This window comes from Pogoniulus pusillus, chromosome 36 (assembly GCF_015220805.1).
Source record: "Pogoniulus pusillus isolate bPogPus1 chromosome 36, bPogPus1.pri, whole genome shotgun sequence".
NCBI lineage: Eukaryota > Metazoa > Chordata > Aves > Piciformes > Lybiidae > Pogoniulus > Pogoniulus pusillus.
In genome coordinates this window covers 2,601,371-2,618,839 of record NC_087299.1, presented here as the reverse complement: position 1 = coordinate 2,618,839, position 17,469 = coordinate 2,601,371, and the positions used below count along the sequence as shown (strand labels likewise).

Sequence of the window (17,469 nt, the reverse complement as noted above, 5' to 3'; positions counted from 1 at the left end):
TGCTCTTCTCCAGACCAGCTCCAGCCCCTCAATGTCCTTCTTGGAGTCAGGGCCCAAAACTGGACTCAGAACTCAAGGTTTGGGCTCACCTCAGGGTGACAATCCCTGTCCTGCTCCTGCTGGCCACACTGTTCTTCATCCAGGCCAGGCTGCTGGTGCCCTTCTTGGCCACCTGGGCACACCCTGGTTTCTCTTTAGCTGCTGCCAACCAGCACCCCTCAAGGTCTTTTTCCACTGGGCAGTTTCCAGCCACTCCACCCCAAGCCTGGGGTTGTTGTGACCCCAAATTAAATGAATTGTGCTTTTATTCCCCCCCTCAAATTATGGATGGAGATGGGAAGGAGCTAATGGTGTAGGCTGGAGACAATGTTGGCCATCAGTCCTACCTGAAGATCAAGGGCCTTGGAGAAGGCAGGCATGTGGCAGGAGAGAATGGGGCACCAGAAAGGAGCTTTGCTCTTCTTGTCTTCATCAGGACAGAGCCAGCCTGGCTGGTTCTCCTCCCCTGCAGCAAGCAGAGAATCACAGAATGGTTTAGGTTGGAAGGGAGCTCAAAGATCAGCCAGGTCCAAGCCCCTCTGCCACAGGCAGGGACACCTCCCACTAGAACAGGTCACTCAAGGACTCATCCAGCCTGGTCCTGAACACCTCCAGGGAGGTTGTGGAGCACAGAAGCACCCAATGTGATCTTTGATCACATTGGGTGCTTCTGTGCTCCATAACCTCCCTGGGAAACCTGTGCCAGTCTCTCACCACCCTCAACCTGTGCCAGTCTCTCACCACCCTCAACCTGTGCCAGTCTCTCACCACCCTCCCTGCAAACAACTTCTTCCTCACATCCACTTTCCATCTTCCCTCTCCCACTTCAAACCCATTCCTCCTCCTCCTGCCATTCCCAGACCTTCTCAACAGTCCCTCCCCAGCCCTCCTGCAGCCCCCTGCACATCCTGCAAGGCCACTCCAAGCTCTCCTCCAAGCCTTCTCCTCTCCAGCCTGCACAGCCCCAACTCTCTCAGCCTGTGCTCAGAGCAGAGCTGCTGCAGCCCTCTCAGCATCTTGGTGGCCTCCTCTGGGCTGGCTCCAACCCTTCCATGTGCTGCTTGTGCTGGGGGCTGCAGAACTGCCCCCAGGAGTGCAGGTGGGGGCTGAGAAGAGCAGAGCCAAGGGGCAGAATCCCCTCCCTTGCCCTGTGCCCACACTGCTCTGGCTGCAGCCCAGCACAGGGTTGCTCTCTGGGCTGCACTCACACTGCAGGCTCAGGTTGAGCTTTTCCTCACCCCAGACCCCCAGGGCCTGTTCCTCAGGGCTGCTCTCAGCCATTCCCCACCCAGCCTGGAGCTGTGCTTGGGATTGCACCCACCCAGGTGCAGGACCTTACACTTGGCCTTGTTGAATGCCATGAGGTTGGCCTGGGCACACCTCTGCAGCCTGCCCAGGTCCCTCTGGATGGATCCCTGCCCTCTAGCAAGATTGAGCATGACCAAGACAACTCCCAGCATCCCTTTCCTCACCAGTGGCACTCCAAAATTAGCAACTGGAGGGACATTCATTTCCAGCCCTGAACAACCATCACCTGCAGGCCTAGAGGATGTCACATACCTTTCAGACACTGGAACAGGCTGCTCAGGGAGGTGGTGGAGTCCCCATCCCTGGAGGTGTTCAACAAACCTGGGGACATGGTTTAGTGGCCATGGTGGTGTTAGGTCAATGTTTGGACTGGATGATCTTAAGAGGACTTCTCCAACCCACACAATGCAATGATTAAGACATCTCACCCCTGTCCTTCAAGCTACTGCACCTCAGCAGAGCCACACAGCCAAGCAATCTGCTTGAGGAACAGCACAGGAAGGTCCCAAGCAATGAGATAATAAACATCTGAAGTGGCAAAGAGAAATACACCCAAGTGTTTGGTGTCTTCACATCAGGCTTTCATGTGCCCTCATCTCCAGCTCAGAGATGCAGGATACCCCCCAGGCAGCCCAGATTCAAAGGAAAACCAACTCAGAATCAGATCAACTGATAAAAAACCCCAAGGGAATCCAAAATCAGTGCTGCCTGGAGGCATCCAAGACCTCTAACAGGATTTCAAACCAGTTTGGGCTCTTCTTTTTTTGCTCAATTAAACTTTCTTTTTTCCCTAGCTGCAGTAGCTGCTGGAGGTAAATAGGAACAGGAAAGGGCAGAAGGAGCAGCTCCTCCCTGCCTTATTTTATCCTGTCTCCTGGAAAACAGAGTCAAGCAGGTTGGAAGAGAGCTCCAAGCTCAGCCAGTCCAACCTAGCACCCAGCCCTGCCCAACCAACCAGACCATGGCACTCAGTGCCCCAGCCAGGCTTCCAGTGCCTGAAGCAGGTTACAGGAGAGCTGGGGAGGGACTTTGGACAAGAGCTGGAAGTGACAGGACAAAGGCTTTGAACTGGGAGAGGGGAGAGTGAGAGTGGAGATGAGGAAGAAGTTGTTGAGGGTGAGGATGGGGAGAGAGTGGCACAGGCTGCCCAGGGAGGCTGTGGCTGCCCCCTCCAGGGAGGAGTTCCAGGCCAGACTGAATGAAGCAATCTGGGCACGTGGGGAGGTGTCGCTGCCCAGGGCAGGGGGGGAGGGGTTGGCAGTGGCTGATCTTCAAGGTCCCTTCCCACCCAAACCATTCTACAGTGACTCCTATTTGGCAATGCAATCCTAGAACCAAGCAGGTTGGCAGAGAGCTCCAAGCTCAGCCAGCCCAACCTAGCACCCAGCCCTGCCCAACCAACCACACCATGGCACTCAGTGCCCCAGCCAGCCTTGGCTGCAACACCTCCAGCCACACAGACTCCACCACCTCCCTGGGCAGCCCATTCCAATGCCAATCACTCTCTCTGACAACAACTTCCTAACAACAGCCAGCCTCAACCTGCCCTGACACAGCTTCAGGCTCTGTCCCCTTCTTCTGGTGCTGGGTGCCTGGCAGCAGAGCCCAACCCCACCTGGCTGCAGCTTCCCTGCAGGCAGCTGCAGACAGCAATGAGCTCTGCCCTGAGCCTCCTCTGCTGTAGGCTGCACCCCCCCAGCTCCCTCAGCCTCAACACCACCTGCACAAGAGCCAACAGAAATCCCTCACCAAGCTGTGCCAGCAGGGAGGTGCCTCCTGAGAGCAGCAAAACACAAAGGATTTTGGAGCCAGGATTCCCAGCTCACAGAATCACCTGCTTGGAAAAGAGCTTAAGATCATCCAGTCCAACCACAGCCTAACATCTCCCTGCACACAGCTGAGGCCATAGCCCTGAGCTCCTCATCCAAACATCTTTTAAACCCCTGCAGGGATGGGGACTCCACCACAGCCCTGGACAGCCTGAGTCAGGCCTTGACAATCCTCAAGGGGAAGAAGTTGTTCCTCAAGTCTAACCTAATCCTCCCCTCAGGCAACCTGAGGCCATCACCTCTTGTCCTATCACTTGTTCCTTGGGAGAAGAGATCATAGAATCAACCAGGTTGGAAGAGACCTCCAAGCTCATCCAGTCCAACCTAGCACCCAGCCCTAGCCAGTCAACCCCCAGCTCCTTTCAGAGAGGTGGAAAGAGCCAGAAGGGTTCCACTCAGCCTCCTCTTCTCCAGGCTCAACATCCCTGGCTCCCTCAGTTGCTCCTCACCAGAGCTCCAGACCCTTCCCCAGCTTCATTGCCCTTCTCTGGGCCTGCTCCAACCCCTCAGTGTCTTTGAGTGAGGAGCCCAGAACTGAACCCAGGACTCAAGGAGTGGCCTCACCAGTGTCCAGCCCAGGGAGACAATCCCTGCCCTTCTCCTGCTGCCCACACCACTGCTGATCCAGACCAGGCTGCTGGTGGCCCTTCCTGGCCACCTAAGCACACATTGACTCAACCTCACCTGCTGTCACCCTCAGATCCCTCTCTGCCAAGCAACTTTCCCACCACTTTGCCCCAAGCCTGGAGCCTTGGATGGGTTGTGGTGGCCCAAGTGCAGGACCTGGCTCCAGCCCTTGCTCAACACCACGCAGCTGGCCTCAGCTCCTCGATCCAGACCAACTCCTCCCACTCCCAACAGCAGCCCTCCAAAGTGTTCTCCATCACTTTGCTCCAAAGCTTTTCCACATCAAGATGGCTCAAAAGGGAAGAACTCCTCCTTGGCTCCCCCAGGTTGGCTTTCCACAGCAAGGGTGATGGCAAGCAGGGTGGCCTGGGGCTACTCACGCAGTCCTATCTTGGCCAAGTGCAGGCGATTCACCCAGGAGATCTTGCTCAGGGGGCTGGGAGTGATGAAGACCACCATGACACTGATGGGACGGCCAGACCTGCAACAGGGCAAGCAGCACCAGGTTGATCTTCAGCCTCCACCTCCTCCTCAGGGTGGGAAGAACTCATCTGTGAGCTGCAAACTCACTTATCTGGTTTGCCAGGCAGCAGGAGGCGGAGACGGCATTTGTTGGCGGAGTGGATCTCCTCCTCCTTCACCTTCATCATCCTCTGCAGGGCTAAGCACCAGTCCTGGGCCACTGTCATGTTGAGGTTCTGGAGGAAGAGTCATAAGTCATGGAAGCAACTCAGAACCCTGGAACAGGCTGCCCAGGGGGGTTGTGGAGTCTCCCTCTCTGGGGATACTCAAGACCTGCTTAGATGTCTTCCTTCAGCAAAGCCTTTGCCACTGTCTGCCACAAGAAGCTCCTAACCAAGCTGGCAGCTCATGGCTGGGACAGATTCACTCTGTGCTGGGTCAGGAACTGGCTGGATGGCAGAGCCCAGAGAGTGGTGGTGAATGGTGCCACAGCCAGCTGGCCCAGTGGTGTGCCCCACAGATCAGTGTTGGGCACAGTCCTGTTCAGCATCTTTATTGATGATCTGGACCAGGGGATTGAGTCCTGCATCAGTGAGTTTGCAGATGACACCAAGCTAGGAGCAGCTGTGGAGCTGTTGGAGGGTAGGAGAGCCCTGCAGAGGGACCTGGCCAGGCTGGATGGGTGGGCAGAGGCCAAGGGGATAAGACTGAACAAGGCCAAGGGCAGGGTTCTGCACTTGGGCCACAACAACCCCAAGCAGCACTACAGGCTGGGGACTGAGTGGCTGAGAGCAGCCAGGCAGAGAGGGAGCTGAAGAGGAGGCAGCAGTGCCCAGGTGGGCAGCAGAGCCAATGGCATCCTGGGCTGGCTCAGGAGCAGTGTGGGCAGCAGGACAAGGGAGGTTCTTCTGCCCCTGTGCTCAGCACTGCTCAGGTCACCCCTTGAGTGCTGTGTCCAGTTCTGGGCCCCTCAAGAGAGATGTTGAGGTGCTGGAAGGTGTTGAGAGAAGGGCAGCAAGGCTGGGGAGGGGCCTGGAACACAAACCCTATGAGAGGCTGAGGGAGCTGGGGGTGTGCAGCCTGCAGCAGAGGAGGCTCAGGGCAGAGCTCATTGCTGTCTACAACTACCTGCAGGGAGGCTGTAGCCAGGTGGGGTTGGGCTCTGCTGCCAGGCAGCCAGCAACAGAACAAGGGGACACAGCCTCAAGTTGTGCCAGGGGAACTATAGGCTGGATGTTAAGAGGAGTTCTTCTGCTCTCAGCCACTCTGTCCCCAGCCTGTAGTGCTGCTTGGGGTTGTTGTGGCCAAAGTGCAGAACTCTGCCCTTGGCCTTGTTCAGTCTCATCCCATTGGCCTCTGCCCACCCATCCACCCTGGCCAGGTTCCTCTGCAGGGCTCTCCAACCTTCCAACAGCTCCACAGCTGCTCCTAGCCTGGTGTCATCTGCAAACTTACTGCTGCTGGACTCAATCCCCTGCTCCAGATCATCAATAAAGATACTGAACAGGACTGTGCCCAGCACTGATCCTTGGGGCACAGTGTCAGCTGCCAAGTGGATGTGGCACCACTCACTACCACTCTCTGGGCTCTGCCATCCAGCCAGTTCTTGACCCAGCACAGAGTGAATGTGTCCAAGCCATGAGCTGCCAGCTTGGCCAGGAGCTTGTTGTGGCAGACAGTGGCAAAGGCTTTGCTGCAGTCCAGGTAGACTCCATCCACAGCCTGCCCCACATTCACCAGGCTGGAACCTGATCATAAAAGGAGATCAGGTTGGTGAGACAGGACCTGCCCTTCCCAGACCCCTGCTGGCTGAGAAGGAGCTTGCCCATGCTTTGCCACACAGGTACCTGGTAGGTGCCATGCAAGGTGCTGATGAGAAGGGTGATCTGCTCCACCACCGCCAGGTCCTTCTGCAGGTCCTGCAGCTCCTGGAAGAGCCGTGGTGGTCCCAGGTAGACTTTATCTTAGGTGGAGAAAGAAGGAGGGAAATGAGACCCAGGGAGGATGTCCCAGTGGGCAGGGGAGGGGAAGGGCTGAGGGCTCACTGTGCGAAGCCTGCCCGCTGGGTGCGTGCTTCTTGGCGCCAGCGTTGTGGATGACTACGTTGTCCTTGTCGTAGGCACCACTCTCCTGTCCCACCTCCACCACCTGCACCTGTGGGAGGGCTGTGCTCCACTTCACCACGTATTTGGGCCCCAGGGGCACCAGGCTGCTAATTTCCAGCTGGCCTCTGCCAAGGGAGGATTGGCAAGACAAAGGTGAATCAGTGGGCGCTGATTTACTCCTCAACCAAACGCAAGCCAAGCCCCCAGCCTGCAACTCCACACCATGCACTGCACCCCCCAAAACGTGGGGCACCCAACCACAGCAGACCACACTTGGCACATACCCTGGGTTCACTGGCCTGGAAAAAGTGGGGGGGAAAGAAAGTGATTAATAAGAGGAATTGCAGGGAATTCAAATCAAGCTTTCCCCTTTGGAGCATCAACCCCAAACAGGCTCCTGGCCTCTACACCAGCTCCAGCACCACAGGAGGCAAGCCAAAGAGTGAGGGACAAAACAACCCCTTAAGGAAGTGGATTCCTCTTCCTCCACACAAGGTGAAGTGGTTTGAAAAGGTAGGCAGAGGTGGAGCTAGCAAAGCACTGAGGTTTGAAAAGGTAGAGGTGGAGCTAGCAAAGCACTGAGGTTTGAAAAGGTAGAGGTGGAGCTAGCAAAGCACTGAGGTTTAAGAGGCAGGCAGAGGTGCAGCTAGCAAAGCACTGAGGTTTGAAAGGTAGGCAGAGATGCAGCTAGCAAAGCACTCAGGTTTGAAAGGTAGGCAGAGATGCAGCTAGCAAAGCACCGAGGTTTAAGAGGCAGGCAGAGGTGGAGCTAGCAAAGCACCGAGGTTTGAAAGGTAGGCAGAGGTGCAGCTAGCAAAGCACCGAGGTTTGAAAAGGCAGAGGTGGAGCTAACAAAGCACTCAGGTTTAAGAGGCAGGCAGAGGTGGAGCTAGCAAAGCACTCAGGTTTGAAAGGTAGGCAAAGGTAGAGCTAGCAAAGCACTGAGGTTTAAAAGGTAGGCAAAGGCAGAGCTAGCAAAGCACTGAGGTTTAAAAGGTAGGCAAAGGTAGAGCTAGCAAAGCACTGAGGTTTAAAAGGTAGGCAGAGGTGGAGCTAGCAAAGCACTCAGGTTTAAAAGGTAGGCAGAGGTGGAGCTAGCAAAGCACTGAGGTTTAAAAGGCAGGCAGAGGTGGAGCTAGCAAAGCACTCAGGTTTAAAAGGTAGGCAGAGGTGCAGCTAGCAAAGCACTGAGGTTTAAAAGGTAAGCAGAGGTGCAGCTAGCAAAGCACTGAGGTTTAAAAGGTAGGCAGAGGTGGAGCTAGCAAAGCACTGAGGTTTAAAAGGTAGGCAGAGGTGGAGCTAGCAAAGCACTGAGGTTTAAAAGGTAGGCAGAGGTAGAGCTAGCAAAGCACTGAGGTTTAAAAGGTAGGCAGAGGCAGAGCTAGCAAAGCACTGAGGTTTAAAAGGTAGGCAGAGGTGGAGCTAGCAAAGCACTCAGGTTTAAAAGTTAGGCAGAGGTGCAGCTAGCAAAGCACTGAGGTTTAAAAGGTAGGCAAAGGTAGAGCTAGCAAAGCACTCAGGTTTAAAAGGTAGGCAGAGGTGGAGCTAGCAAAGCACTCAGGTTTAAAAGGTAGGCAAAGGTGGAGCTAGCAAAGCACTGAGGTTTAAAAGGTAGGCAGAGGTGCAGCTAGCAAAGCACTCAGGTTTAAAAGGTAGGCAGAGGTGCAGCTAGGAAAGCACTGAGGTTTAAAAGGTAGGCAGAGGTGGAGCTAGCAAAGCACTGAGGTTTAAAAGGTAGGCAGAGGCAGAGCTAGCAAAGCACTGAGGTTTAAAAGGTAGGCAGAGGTGGAGCTAGCAAAGCACTCAGGTTTAAAAAGTAGGCAGAGGTGGAGCTAGCAAAGCACTGAGGTTTAAAAGGTAGGCAGAGGTGGAGCTAGCAAAGCACTCAGGTTTAAAAGGTAGGCAAAGGTGGAGCTAGCAAAGCACTGAGGTTTAAAAGGTAGGCAAAGGTAGAGCTAGCAAAGCACTGAGGTTTAAAAGGTAGGCAGAGGTAGAGCTAGCAAAGCACTGAGGTTTAAAAGGTAGGCAGAGGTGGAGCTAGCAAAGCACTCAGGTTTAAAAGTTAGGCAGAGGTGGAGCTAGCAAAGCACTGAGGTTTAAAAGGCAGGCAGAGGTGGAGCTAGCAAAGCACTCAAGTTTAAAAGGTAGGCAGAGGTGCAGCTAGCAAAGCACTGAGGTTTAAAAGGTAGGCAAAGGTAGAGCTAGCAAAGCACTGAGGCCAAAAAAACAGAGGTGGGGGAAGGGAGAGGGTCACTATGTCAGGGCTTGGGCAGTGGCTTTGGGGGTCTGGGGCCCACCAGCACGTACTTGAAGTTGATGTTGGCACAGACCAGCATGTCATTGAGCAGGAAAACCTTCCTCTCCTTGGACTTGATGAGCTGCCCCCGGTCGCCGTACACTGTCTCCGTCAGCGTCTCGCAGAGCAGGAGCTGCCGCTGCCCCGAGCTCAGCATCTGCAAAGGGCAGGCAACAGGCAGGGGCATCAGCTGGCAGGCTCCTGCAAGCCTCCTGCCTCAAGATACCTCTTCATGGAATGATGGAAGGCTTCAAAGAGACCTTGTAAGGGCTTTCCAGCATCTGAAAGGGGCTAGAGGAGGGTTGGGGAGGGACTATTGAGAAGGTCTGGGGAGGAGAGGAGGAGGAGGAGGAGGAATGGGTTTGAAGTGGCAGAGGGGAGATGGAAAGTGGATGTGAGGAAGAAGTTGTTTGCAGGGAAGGTGGTGAGAGATTGGCACAGGTTGAGGGTGGTGAGACACTGACACAGGTTGAAGGTGGTGAGACACTGACACAGGTTGAGGGTGGTGAGACACTGGCACAGGTTGAGGGTGGTGAGACACTGGCACAGGTTGAGGGTGGTAAGAGACTGGCACAGGTTGCCCAGGGAGGTTGTGGAGCACAGAAGCACCCAATGTGATCTTTGATCACATTGGGTGCTTCTGTGCTCCACAACCTCCCTGGAGATGCTCAAGGCCAGCTTGGATGAGACCTTGAGCAGCCTATTCTAGTGAGAGGTGTCCCTGGCCATGGCACAGGGGGGTTGGAACTGGCTGATCTTTGAGATCCCTTCCAACCTAAACCATTTTATGATCCTACTCTACTCTAAGAAGTCTTCTGCACAGCTGAGCTTTGGAGGTGCTCAAAGCTCCACAACCTCCCTGGAGATGCTCAGGACCAGGCTGGATGAGGCCTTGAGCAGCCTATTCTAGTGGGAGGTGTCCCTGCCTATGAACAACCTCCCTGGAAGTGTTCAGGATCAGGGTGGATGAGGCCTTGGGCAACTTGTTCTAGTGGGAGGTGTCCCTGCCTATGGCAGGGGATTGGAACTGGCTGAGCTTTGAGGTCCCTTCCAACCTAAACCATTCTATGATTCTACAACCTTACTCCAACTGGGAGTGTGCACAGTTCCAAGTGGGGCAGAGATGGCTATCAAAGAGTCAGAGACCTTTAAGGTCATCCAGTCCAACCTTGGACCATGGAATGGTTTGGAAGAGACCTTTAAGGTCACTGATTCCAGCCCTGAACCCAGCACTGCCAGGGCACCATCAAATAATTGCCTTCAGCATCACTTCTCCATAGCTCTGAAACCCCTCCAAGGATGGAGATTTCACCACTGCCCCTGGGCAGCCTGGGTCAGGCCTTGACATATCTCTAAGGGAACAAATTGTTTCTCATGGCCAACCTAAACCTCCCCTAGGGCAACTTGAGGCCACTTTCTCTTGTCCTGTCACTTGTTCCTTGAGAGAAGAGACTTAAACCCCACCTGGCCCTCATTTCCTTTCATAGCACTGCAGGGAGCCAGGTCCCCCCTCAGCCTCCTTTTCTGCAGGCTGAACAAATCCAGGTCCCTCAGCTGCTCACCAGCCCTATTCTCCAGAGCCTTCAGCAGCAGCATTGTCCTTCTCTGGACAGACTTCAGCCCCTAAATCTTCTTGGAGTGAGCATTTGAACCCCAGCAAAACCCTCTGCACCCTCTCTGGCCACCCATGAGGAAAGCAGAGCCCTGGAAGACAAAGGTGGCTTTTCTGCAAGGGCTTTTTGAGTCTTTCTTCACCCCCTGGTCCTAAATCCTCATCCCAGGTCTGAGCTGGCAGGTGGCTCGCTGTGGTTTCTTCCACCACAGCCATTCCCAGCCCAGGATGTGTTGCAAGAGCCTCATTCAGCGGGGGGGTTGTTGGTGGAAGACAAAAAAAAAAGAAGATCAACAGTTGCAAAAGCTGAGGAAACAAAAGAGCTCCTCCACAGCTTGTCTGAAGGGGAATTTCCTGATGGCAGCCTCAAGATCTGACTGTGCTCAACAACAGAAGCAATAAAACAGGACTCCCACTCTCCCCAAAACCCCAACGTGGCCAGGAATCATAGAATCAAACAGGTTGGCAGAGAGCTCCAAGCTCAGCCAGCACAACCTAGCACCCAGCCCTGCCCAAACAACCACACCATGGCACTCAGTGCCCCAGCCAGCCTTGGCTGCAACACCTCCAGCCACACAGACTCCACCACCTCCCTGGGCAGCCCATTCCAATGCCAATCACTCTCTCTGACAACAACTTCCTAACAACAGCCAGCCTCAGCCTGCCCTGACACAGCTTCAGCCTGGGGCCCCTTCTTCTGGCCCTGGCTGCCTGGCAGCAGAGCCCAACCCCACCTGGCTACAGCCTCCCTGCAGGCAGCAATGAGCTCTGCCCTGAGCCTCCTCTGCTGCAGGCTGCACACCCCCAGCTCCTTCAGCCTCTCCTCATAGGGTTTGTGTTCCAGGCCCCTCACCAGCTTTGTTGCCCTTCTCTGGACACTTTCCAGCACCTCAACATCTCTCTTGAACTGAGGGGCCCAGAACTGGACACAGCACTCAAGGTGTGGCCTGATCAGTGTTGAGTACAGGGGCAGAATAACCTCCCTTGTCCTACTGGCCACACTGTTCCTGATGCAGGCCAGGATGCCATTGGAAGGGTGGAAGCTGCACCTCCCAACAGCCATCACGGAAAGGTGAGGAGGTGAGGCTGAAGGCCTCACCTTGTTGAGGCTGCTTCTGTCACTGATGCTCTTGCTGAGCTGTTGGATTTCAGCCACTTGGTCAGCCAAGCGCTTCTGCTCGTTGAGCTTCTCTGCCAAGGTCTCCAGCTCGGTGAGGGCCAGCTGGAGGGACAAGCGGTCTGCATGGCCCTTGGGGGTGTTTTTCAGCATGTCCTGAAAGAGGGGAAAGAAGGATAGGAGCCAAAAGTGTGTGTCCTCTAGAGAAAAACCCCAGCCTCACCAAGGGTGCTGTAATTGGAAGCACTTTCGGCACCTCTGGAAAAATCAAAGCTCGGGAGAAGAGCTTTAGAGGTTGGTCCCCAAAACTGCAACCAAGCTGCCAACCCCAAACTGTGGCCCTTGCTAAACCCTTTCCTGCAGCACCCCAGGCTGCACAAAAAAGATAGGGTGGAAAGCAAGGTGGGGTGTAGGTACTCTTTACCCATACCTGCAGGAGGAGGATGAACTGAGGGAACCTCTGGATGGGCTTCACCATCAGTCCGTAGAGCGTGACCCGGTCAGCGCTGGCCATCTGCCTCTTCTGTGGGGTGGGGAGGGAAAAAGAGGCAACAAGAAAAGGGGTTTGCACCCATAATGGGGAGCAGCAGCACTGTGCACCCACATCTGGGTCCTGCTGACCTTGAGGAAGTCGAGGAAGGCAGGTTTGGTGAGACAAGCCTTCTTGATGAGGGACATGGCAGTGGTGAAGTTGTTGACGTAGTCACTGTAGACATCCAGCACCATCGACTTGGAGAACTGGGGAGAGGCAGAAGAGCTGTGATGGGCTGGGGGCTTCCCCCCTACCCCCACTAAAAGAGGAGGTCAGCAAAGCACAGTGGTGCTTGTGCATTTTTGGAGTGATGCAGGTGATAGCTGAGGTTGGGGCTGCACCACTTCAATCCTCCAACCCCATCCCACCGTTGTGGAGGAGGGTCCGGGGGGGATGTATCACAGTGTCACAGTATCATCAGGGTTGGAAGAGACCTCACAGCTCATCAAGTCCAAGCCTTTAGCACAGAGCTCAAGGCCAGACCATGGCACCAAGTGCCACGTCCAGTCCTGCCTTGAACAGCTCCAGGGACGGCGACTCCACCACCTCCCCGGGCAGCCCATTCCAGTGCCCAATGACTCTCTCAGGGAAGAACTTTCTCCTCACCTCCAGCCTAAATCTCCCCTGGCACAGCCTGAGGCTGTGTCCTCTTGTTCTGGTGCTGGCCACCTGAGAGAAGAGAGCAACCTCCCCCTGGCCACAACCTCCCCTCAGGTAGTTGCAGACAGCAATGAGGTCTGCCCTGAGCCTCCTCTTCTCCAGGCTAACCAATCCCAGCTCCCTCAGCCTCTCCTCGTAGGGCTGTGCTCAAGGCCTCTCCCCAGCCTCGTTGCCCTTCTCTGGACATGCTCAAGCATCTCAATGTCCCTCCTAAACTGGGGGGCCCAGAACTGAACACAGCACTCAAGGTGTGGTCTAACCAGTGCAGAGTACAGGGGCAGAATGACCTCCCTGCTCCTGCTGGCCACACCATTCCTGATGCAGGCCAGGATGCCACTGCCTCTCTTGGCCACCTGGGCACACTGCTGGCTCATGTTCAGGTGGGTATCAATCAGCACCCCCAGATCCCTCTCTGTCTGGCTGCTCTCAGCCACTCCCACCCCAGCCTGTATCTCTGCATGGGGTTGCTGTGGCCAAAGTGCAGCACCCTGCACTTGGAGCTATTGAAGCCATCCCCTTGGACTCTGCCCATCTGTCCAGGTGATCCAGGTCCTGCTGCAGAGCCCTTCTGCCCTCCAACCCAGCCACATCTGCCCCCAGCTTGGTGTCATCTGCACACTTGCTGATGACTGACTCCATGCCCTCATCCAGATCAGCTATGAAGATGTTAAAGAGGATGGGGCCCAGCACAGATCCCTGTGGGACACCACTAGTGACAGCTGCCAGCTGGATGTGGCACCATTCACCACCACTCTCTGGGTCCAGCCCTCCAGCCAGTTCCTAACCCAGCACAGAGTGTTGCCATCCAAGCCATGGGCTGACAGCTTAGCCAGCAGTTTGCTGTGGGGGACAGTGCCAAAGGCCTTGCTGAAGTCCAGATAGAGCACATCCACAGGCCTGTTTAGCAGCAGTCATAGAAACACAGACTGGGTTGGGTCTGAAGTGACCTTCAAGATCAACCAGTTCCAGCTGCCATGGGCAGGGACACCTCCCACCAGCCCAAGGTGCTCAAGGCCTCAGCCAATCTGGCCTTGAACACCTCCAGAGAAGAGGCAGCCACAGCCTCCCTGGGCAGCCTGTGCCAGTCTCTCCCCACCCTCACTCTCAAGAATGTCTTTCTCATCTCCACTCTCAGTCTCCTTTCTCCCAGCTCACAGCCACTGTCCCTCATCCCTCATCCTGGCATTCCCAGCCCTTGTCAAAAGTCCCTCCCCAGCTCTCCTGATGCCACTTCAGCTACTGGAAAGCTGCTCTAAGGTTTCCCTGGATCCTTCTCTCCTCCAGGCTGAACAGCCTCAACTCAGCCTCTCCAACCCTCTGATCATCTTCATGGCCTCTTCTGGACTCTCTCCAGCAGCTCCAAGTCCTTCTTGTGCTGGGGGTCCCCTGAACTGGAGGCAGTGCTGCAGGTGAGATCTCAGCAGTGCAGAGGGGCAGAAGCTCCTCTCTGTTCTGCTCTCTCCCTGCTCTGGATGCAGCTCAGCACACAGTTGCCTGCTGATCTGCCAGTGACCACTCCTGGCCAGTTTGTCACCAACTGACACCTCCAAGTCCTCCTCCTCAGCACTGCTCTCCAGCCACTCCTCACCCAGCCTCTCTTTGTCCTTGGAACTGCCCCAACCCAGGCAGCAACACCCTGCACTTGGGGTTGCTAACCTCACGAGGTTAACTTGGCCCCACCTCTTCAAGTGTCTCTGGATGCCCATCCCTTCCCTCCAGCACATCAACTGGACCACACAGCTTGGCATCACCCACAACCTTCCCCCTCAATTTGGCTTCCCAGTTCAAGTGAGACAAAGATCTGCTGGAGAGAGTCTAACAGAGAGCCATGAGGATGACTGGGGAGCTTGAGCATCTCCCTTGTGAAGAGAGACTGAGAGCCCTGGAGCTGTTTAGGCCAGAGAAGGCTGAGAGGGAATCTGATCAATGTCTATCAACATCTGAGGGGTGAGTGTCAAGTGGAGAGAGCTTAGCTCTTTTTGGTGGTACACAGTAATGAGACAAGGAACAATGGATATGAGCTTGCCCATAGAAGGTTCCACCCCAACAGGAGGAGAAGCTTCTTTGGTGTGAGGATGCTGGAGGCCTGAAGCAGGCTGCCCAGAGAGGCTGTGGAGTCTCCTCTGGAGACTTCCAAATCCCACCTGGCTGCATTTCTGTGCAGACTACCCTGAGGGACACAGCCTCAAGTTGTGCCAGGGCAGGTTCAGGCTGGATGTTAGGAGGAAGTTGTTGGCAGAAAGAATGGGGAATGGGCTGCCCAGGGAGGTGGTGGAGTCTGTGTGCCTGGAGGTGCTGCAGCCAAGGCTGGCTGGGGCACTGAGTGCCATGGTCTGGTTGGTTGGGCAGGGCTGGGTGCTAGGCTGGGCTGGATGAGCTTGGAGCTCTCTGCCAACCTGCCTGATTCTCTGATTGGATAAGGCTGGGGGATAGGTTGGGCTGGATGAGCTTGGAGCTCTCTTCCAGCCTGCTTGAGTCTATGATTGGATAGGGCTGGGGGATAGGTTGGGCTGAATGAACTTGGAGCTCTCTTCCAGCCTGGTTGATTCCATGACTGGATAGGGCTGGGGGATAGGTTGGACTGGATGAGCTTGGAGCTCTCTTCCAGCCTGCTTGAGTCTATGATTGGATAAGGCTGGGGGATAGGCTGGACTGGATGAACTTGGAGCTCTCTTCCAGCCTGGTTGATTCCATGACTGGATAGGGCTGGGGGATAGGTTGGACTGGATGAGCTTGGAGCTCTCTTCCAGCCTGCTTGAGTCTATGATTGGATAGGGCTGGGGGATAGGTTGGGCTGAATGAACTTGGAGCTCTCTTCCAGCCTGGTTGATTCCATGACTGGATAGGGCTGGGGGATAGGTTGGACTGGATGAGCTTGGAGCTCTCTTCCAGCCTGCTTGAGTCTATGATTGGATAAGGCTGGGGGATAGGCTGGACTGGATGAACTTGGAGCTCTCTTCCAGCCTGGTTGATTCCATGACTGGATAGGGCTGGGGGATAGGTTGGACTGGATGAGCTTGGAGCTCTCTTCCAGCCTGCTTGAGTCTATGATTGGATAGGGCTGGGGGATAGGTTGGGCTGGATGAGCTTGGAGCTCTCTTCCAGCCTGCTTGATTCCATGACTGGATAGGGCTGGGGGATAGGTTGGACTGGATGAGCTTGGAGCTCTCTTCCAGCCTGCTTGATTCCATGACTGGATAGGGCTGGGGGATAGGTTGGGCTGGATGAGCTTGGAGCTCTCTTCCAGCCTGCTTGAATCTATGATTGGATAGGGCTGGGGGATAGGTTGGGCTGGATGAGCTTGGAGCTCTCTTCCAGCCTGGTTGAGTCTATGACTGGATAGGGCTGGGGGATAGGTTGGACTGGATGAGCTTGGAGCTCTCTTCCAGCCTGCTTGATTCCATGACTGGATAGGGCTGGGGGATAGGTTGGACTGGATGAGCTTGGAGCTCTCTTCCAGCCTGGTTGATTCCATGACTGAATAGGGCTGGGGGATAGGTTGGGCTGGATGAGCTTGGAGCTCTCTTCCAGCCTGCTTGAATCTATGATTGGATAGGGCTGGGGGATAGGTTGGGCTGGATGAGCTTGGAGCTCTCTTCCAGCCTGGTTGATTCCATGACTGGATAGGGCTGGGGGATAGATTGGACTGGATGAGCTTGGAGTTCTCTTCCAGCCTGCTTGAGTCTATGATTGGATAGGGCTGGGGGATAGGTTGGGCTGGATGACCTTGGAGTCTCTTCCAACCTGCTTGATTCTATGACTGGATAGGGCTGGGTGCTAGGCTGGGCTGGATGAGCTTGGAGCTCTCTTCCAGCCTGCTTGATTCTATGATCCCTTCCAACCTCTTAACACGCTGTGGTTGTGTGACCTCCCCCTCCTACCGAGGCCACGAAGAGGTCCCCGATCTTCTCAGCAGAGTCCCACTCGGCCACGCGCGAGGCCAGGGCGATCTGGAACATGGAGTGGCACTGCAGGATCTCCTTCAGCCGCAAGAACACCACCTGGCACTTCCGAGCGCTCAGCACCTTGGGCTCCATCTCCATCAAGGGGTTCCTGTAGTCCTGTGCGAGATGCCATCAGAGAATCACAGAATCAAGCAGGTTGGCAGAGAGCTCCAAGCTCAGCCAGCCCAACCTAGCACCCAGCCCTGCCCAACCAACCAGACCATGGCACTCAGTGCCCCAGCCAGCCTTGGCTGCAACACCTCCAGCCACACAGACTCCACCACCTCCCTGGGCAGCCCATTCCAATGCCAATCACTCTCTCTGACAACAACTTCCTAACAACAGCCAGCCTCAACCTGCCCTGACACAGCTTCAGCCTGGGGCCCCTTCTTCTGGCCCTGGCTGCCTGGCAGCAGAGCCCAACCCCACCTGGCTACAGCCTCCCTGCAGGCAGCTGCAGGCAGCAATGAGCTCTGCCCTCAGCCTCCTCTGCTGCAGGCTGCACCCCCCCAGCTCCCTCAGCCTCTCCTCACAGGGCTGTGCTCCAGGCCCCTCCCCAGCCTTGCTGCCCTTCTCTCAACATCTTCCAGCACCTCAACATCTCTCTTGAACTGAGGGGCCCAGAACTGGACACAGCACTCAAGGTGTGGCCTGAGCAGTGTCGAGTACAGGGGCAGAATAACCTCCCTGGTCCTGCTGCCCACACTGCTCCTGAGCCAACACAACTTGAGGCTGTGTCCCCTTGTTCTATCGGTGGTTGCTTGGGAGCAGAACCCAACCCCACCTGGCTACAATGTCCCTTCAGGTAGCTGCAGACAGCAATGAGGTCCCCCCTGAGCCTCCTCTTCTCTAAGCTAAACAACCCCCCAGTATCCCCTCATCCTCACACCCCCCTTCCCAGCCCCAAAACCTCCCCCTTTTCCCCCCCCAGCCCCAAA

At 55.5% G+C, this 17,469-nt stretch overlaps 1 protein-coding gene across 8 annotated transcripts in view; it reads right to left on the bottom strand.

Annotated features, from left to right (window-relative positions):
- Window positions 1-17,469, bottom strand: part of ARHGEF10L (Rho guanine nucleotide exchange factor 10 like) — a 61,731-nt gene that overhangs the window by 24,887 nt on the left and 19,375 nt on the right. For all 8 annotated transcript variants that reach the window (XR_010308497.1, XM_064171704.1, XM_064171708.1 and 5 more), the window contains 10 exons: window positions 16,469-16,648; window positions 12,017-12,133; window positions 11,826-11,918; window positions 11,378-11,551; window positions 8,678-8,823; window positions 6,311-6,495; window positions 6,113-6,228; window positions 4,374-4,501; window positions 4,184-4,284; window positions 387-505 (listed from right to left, as the gene is read on the bottom strand). Coding sequence is in view for 7 of the 8 variants with exons in the window: in XM_064171704.1 (XP_064027774.1) it covers window positions 387-505; window positions 4,184-4,284; window positions 4,374-4,501; window positions 6,113-6,228; window positions 6,311-6,495; window positions 8,678-8,823; window positions 11,378-11,551; window positions 11,826-11,918; window positions 12,017-12,133; window positions 16,469-16,648 (1,359 nt within the window). In the remaining variant the exon portion in view is untranslated. The remainder of the gene's footprint in view (window positions 1-386; window positions 506-4,183; window positions 4,285-4,373; window positions 4,502-6,112; window positions 6,229-6,310; window positions 6,496-8,677; window positions 8,824-11,377; window positions 11,552-11,825; window positions 11,919-12,016; window positions 12,134-16,468; window positions 16,649-17,469) is intronic.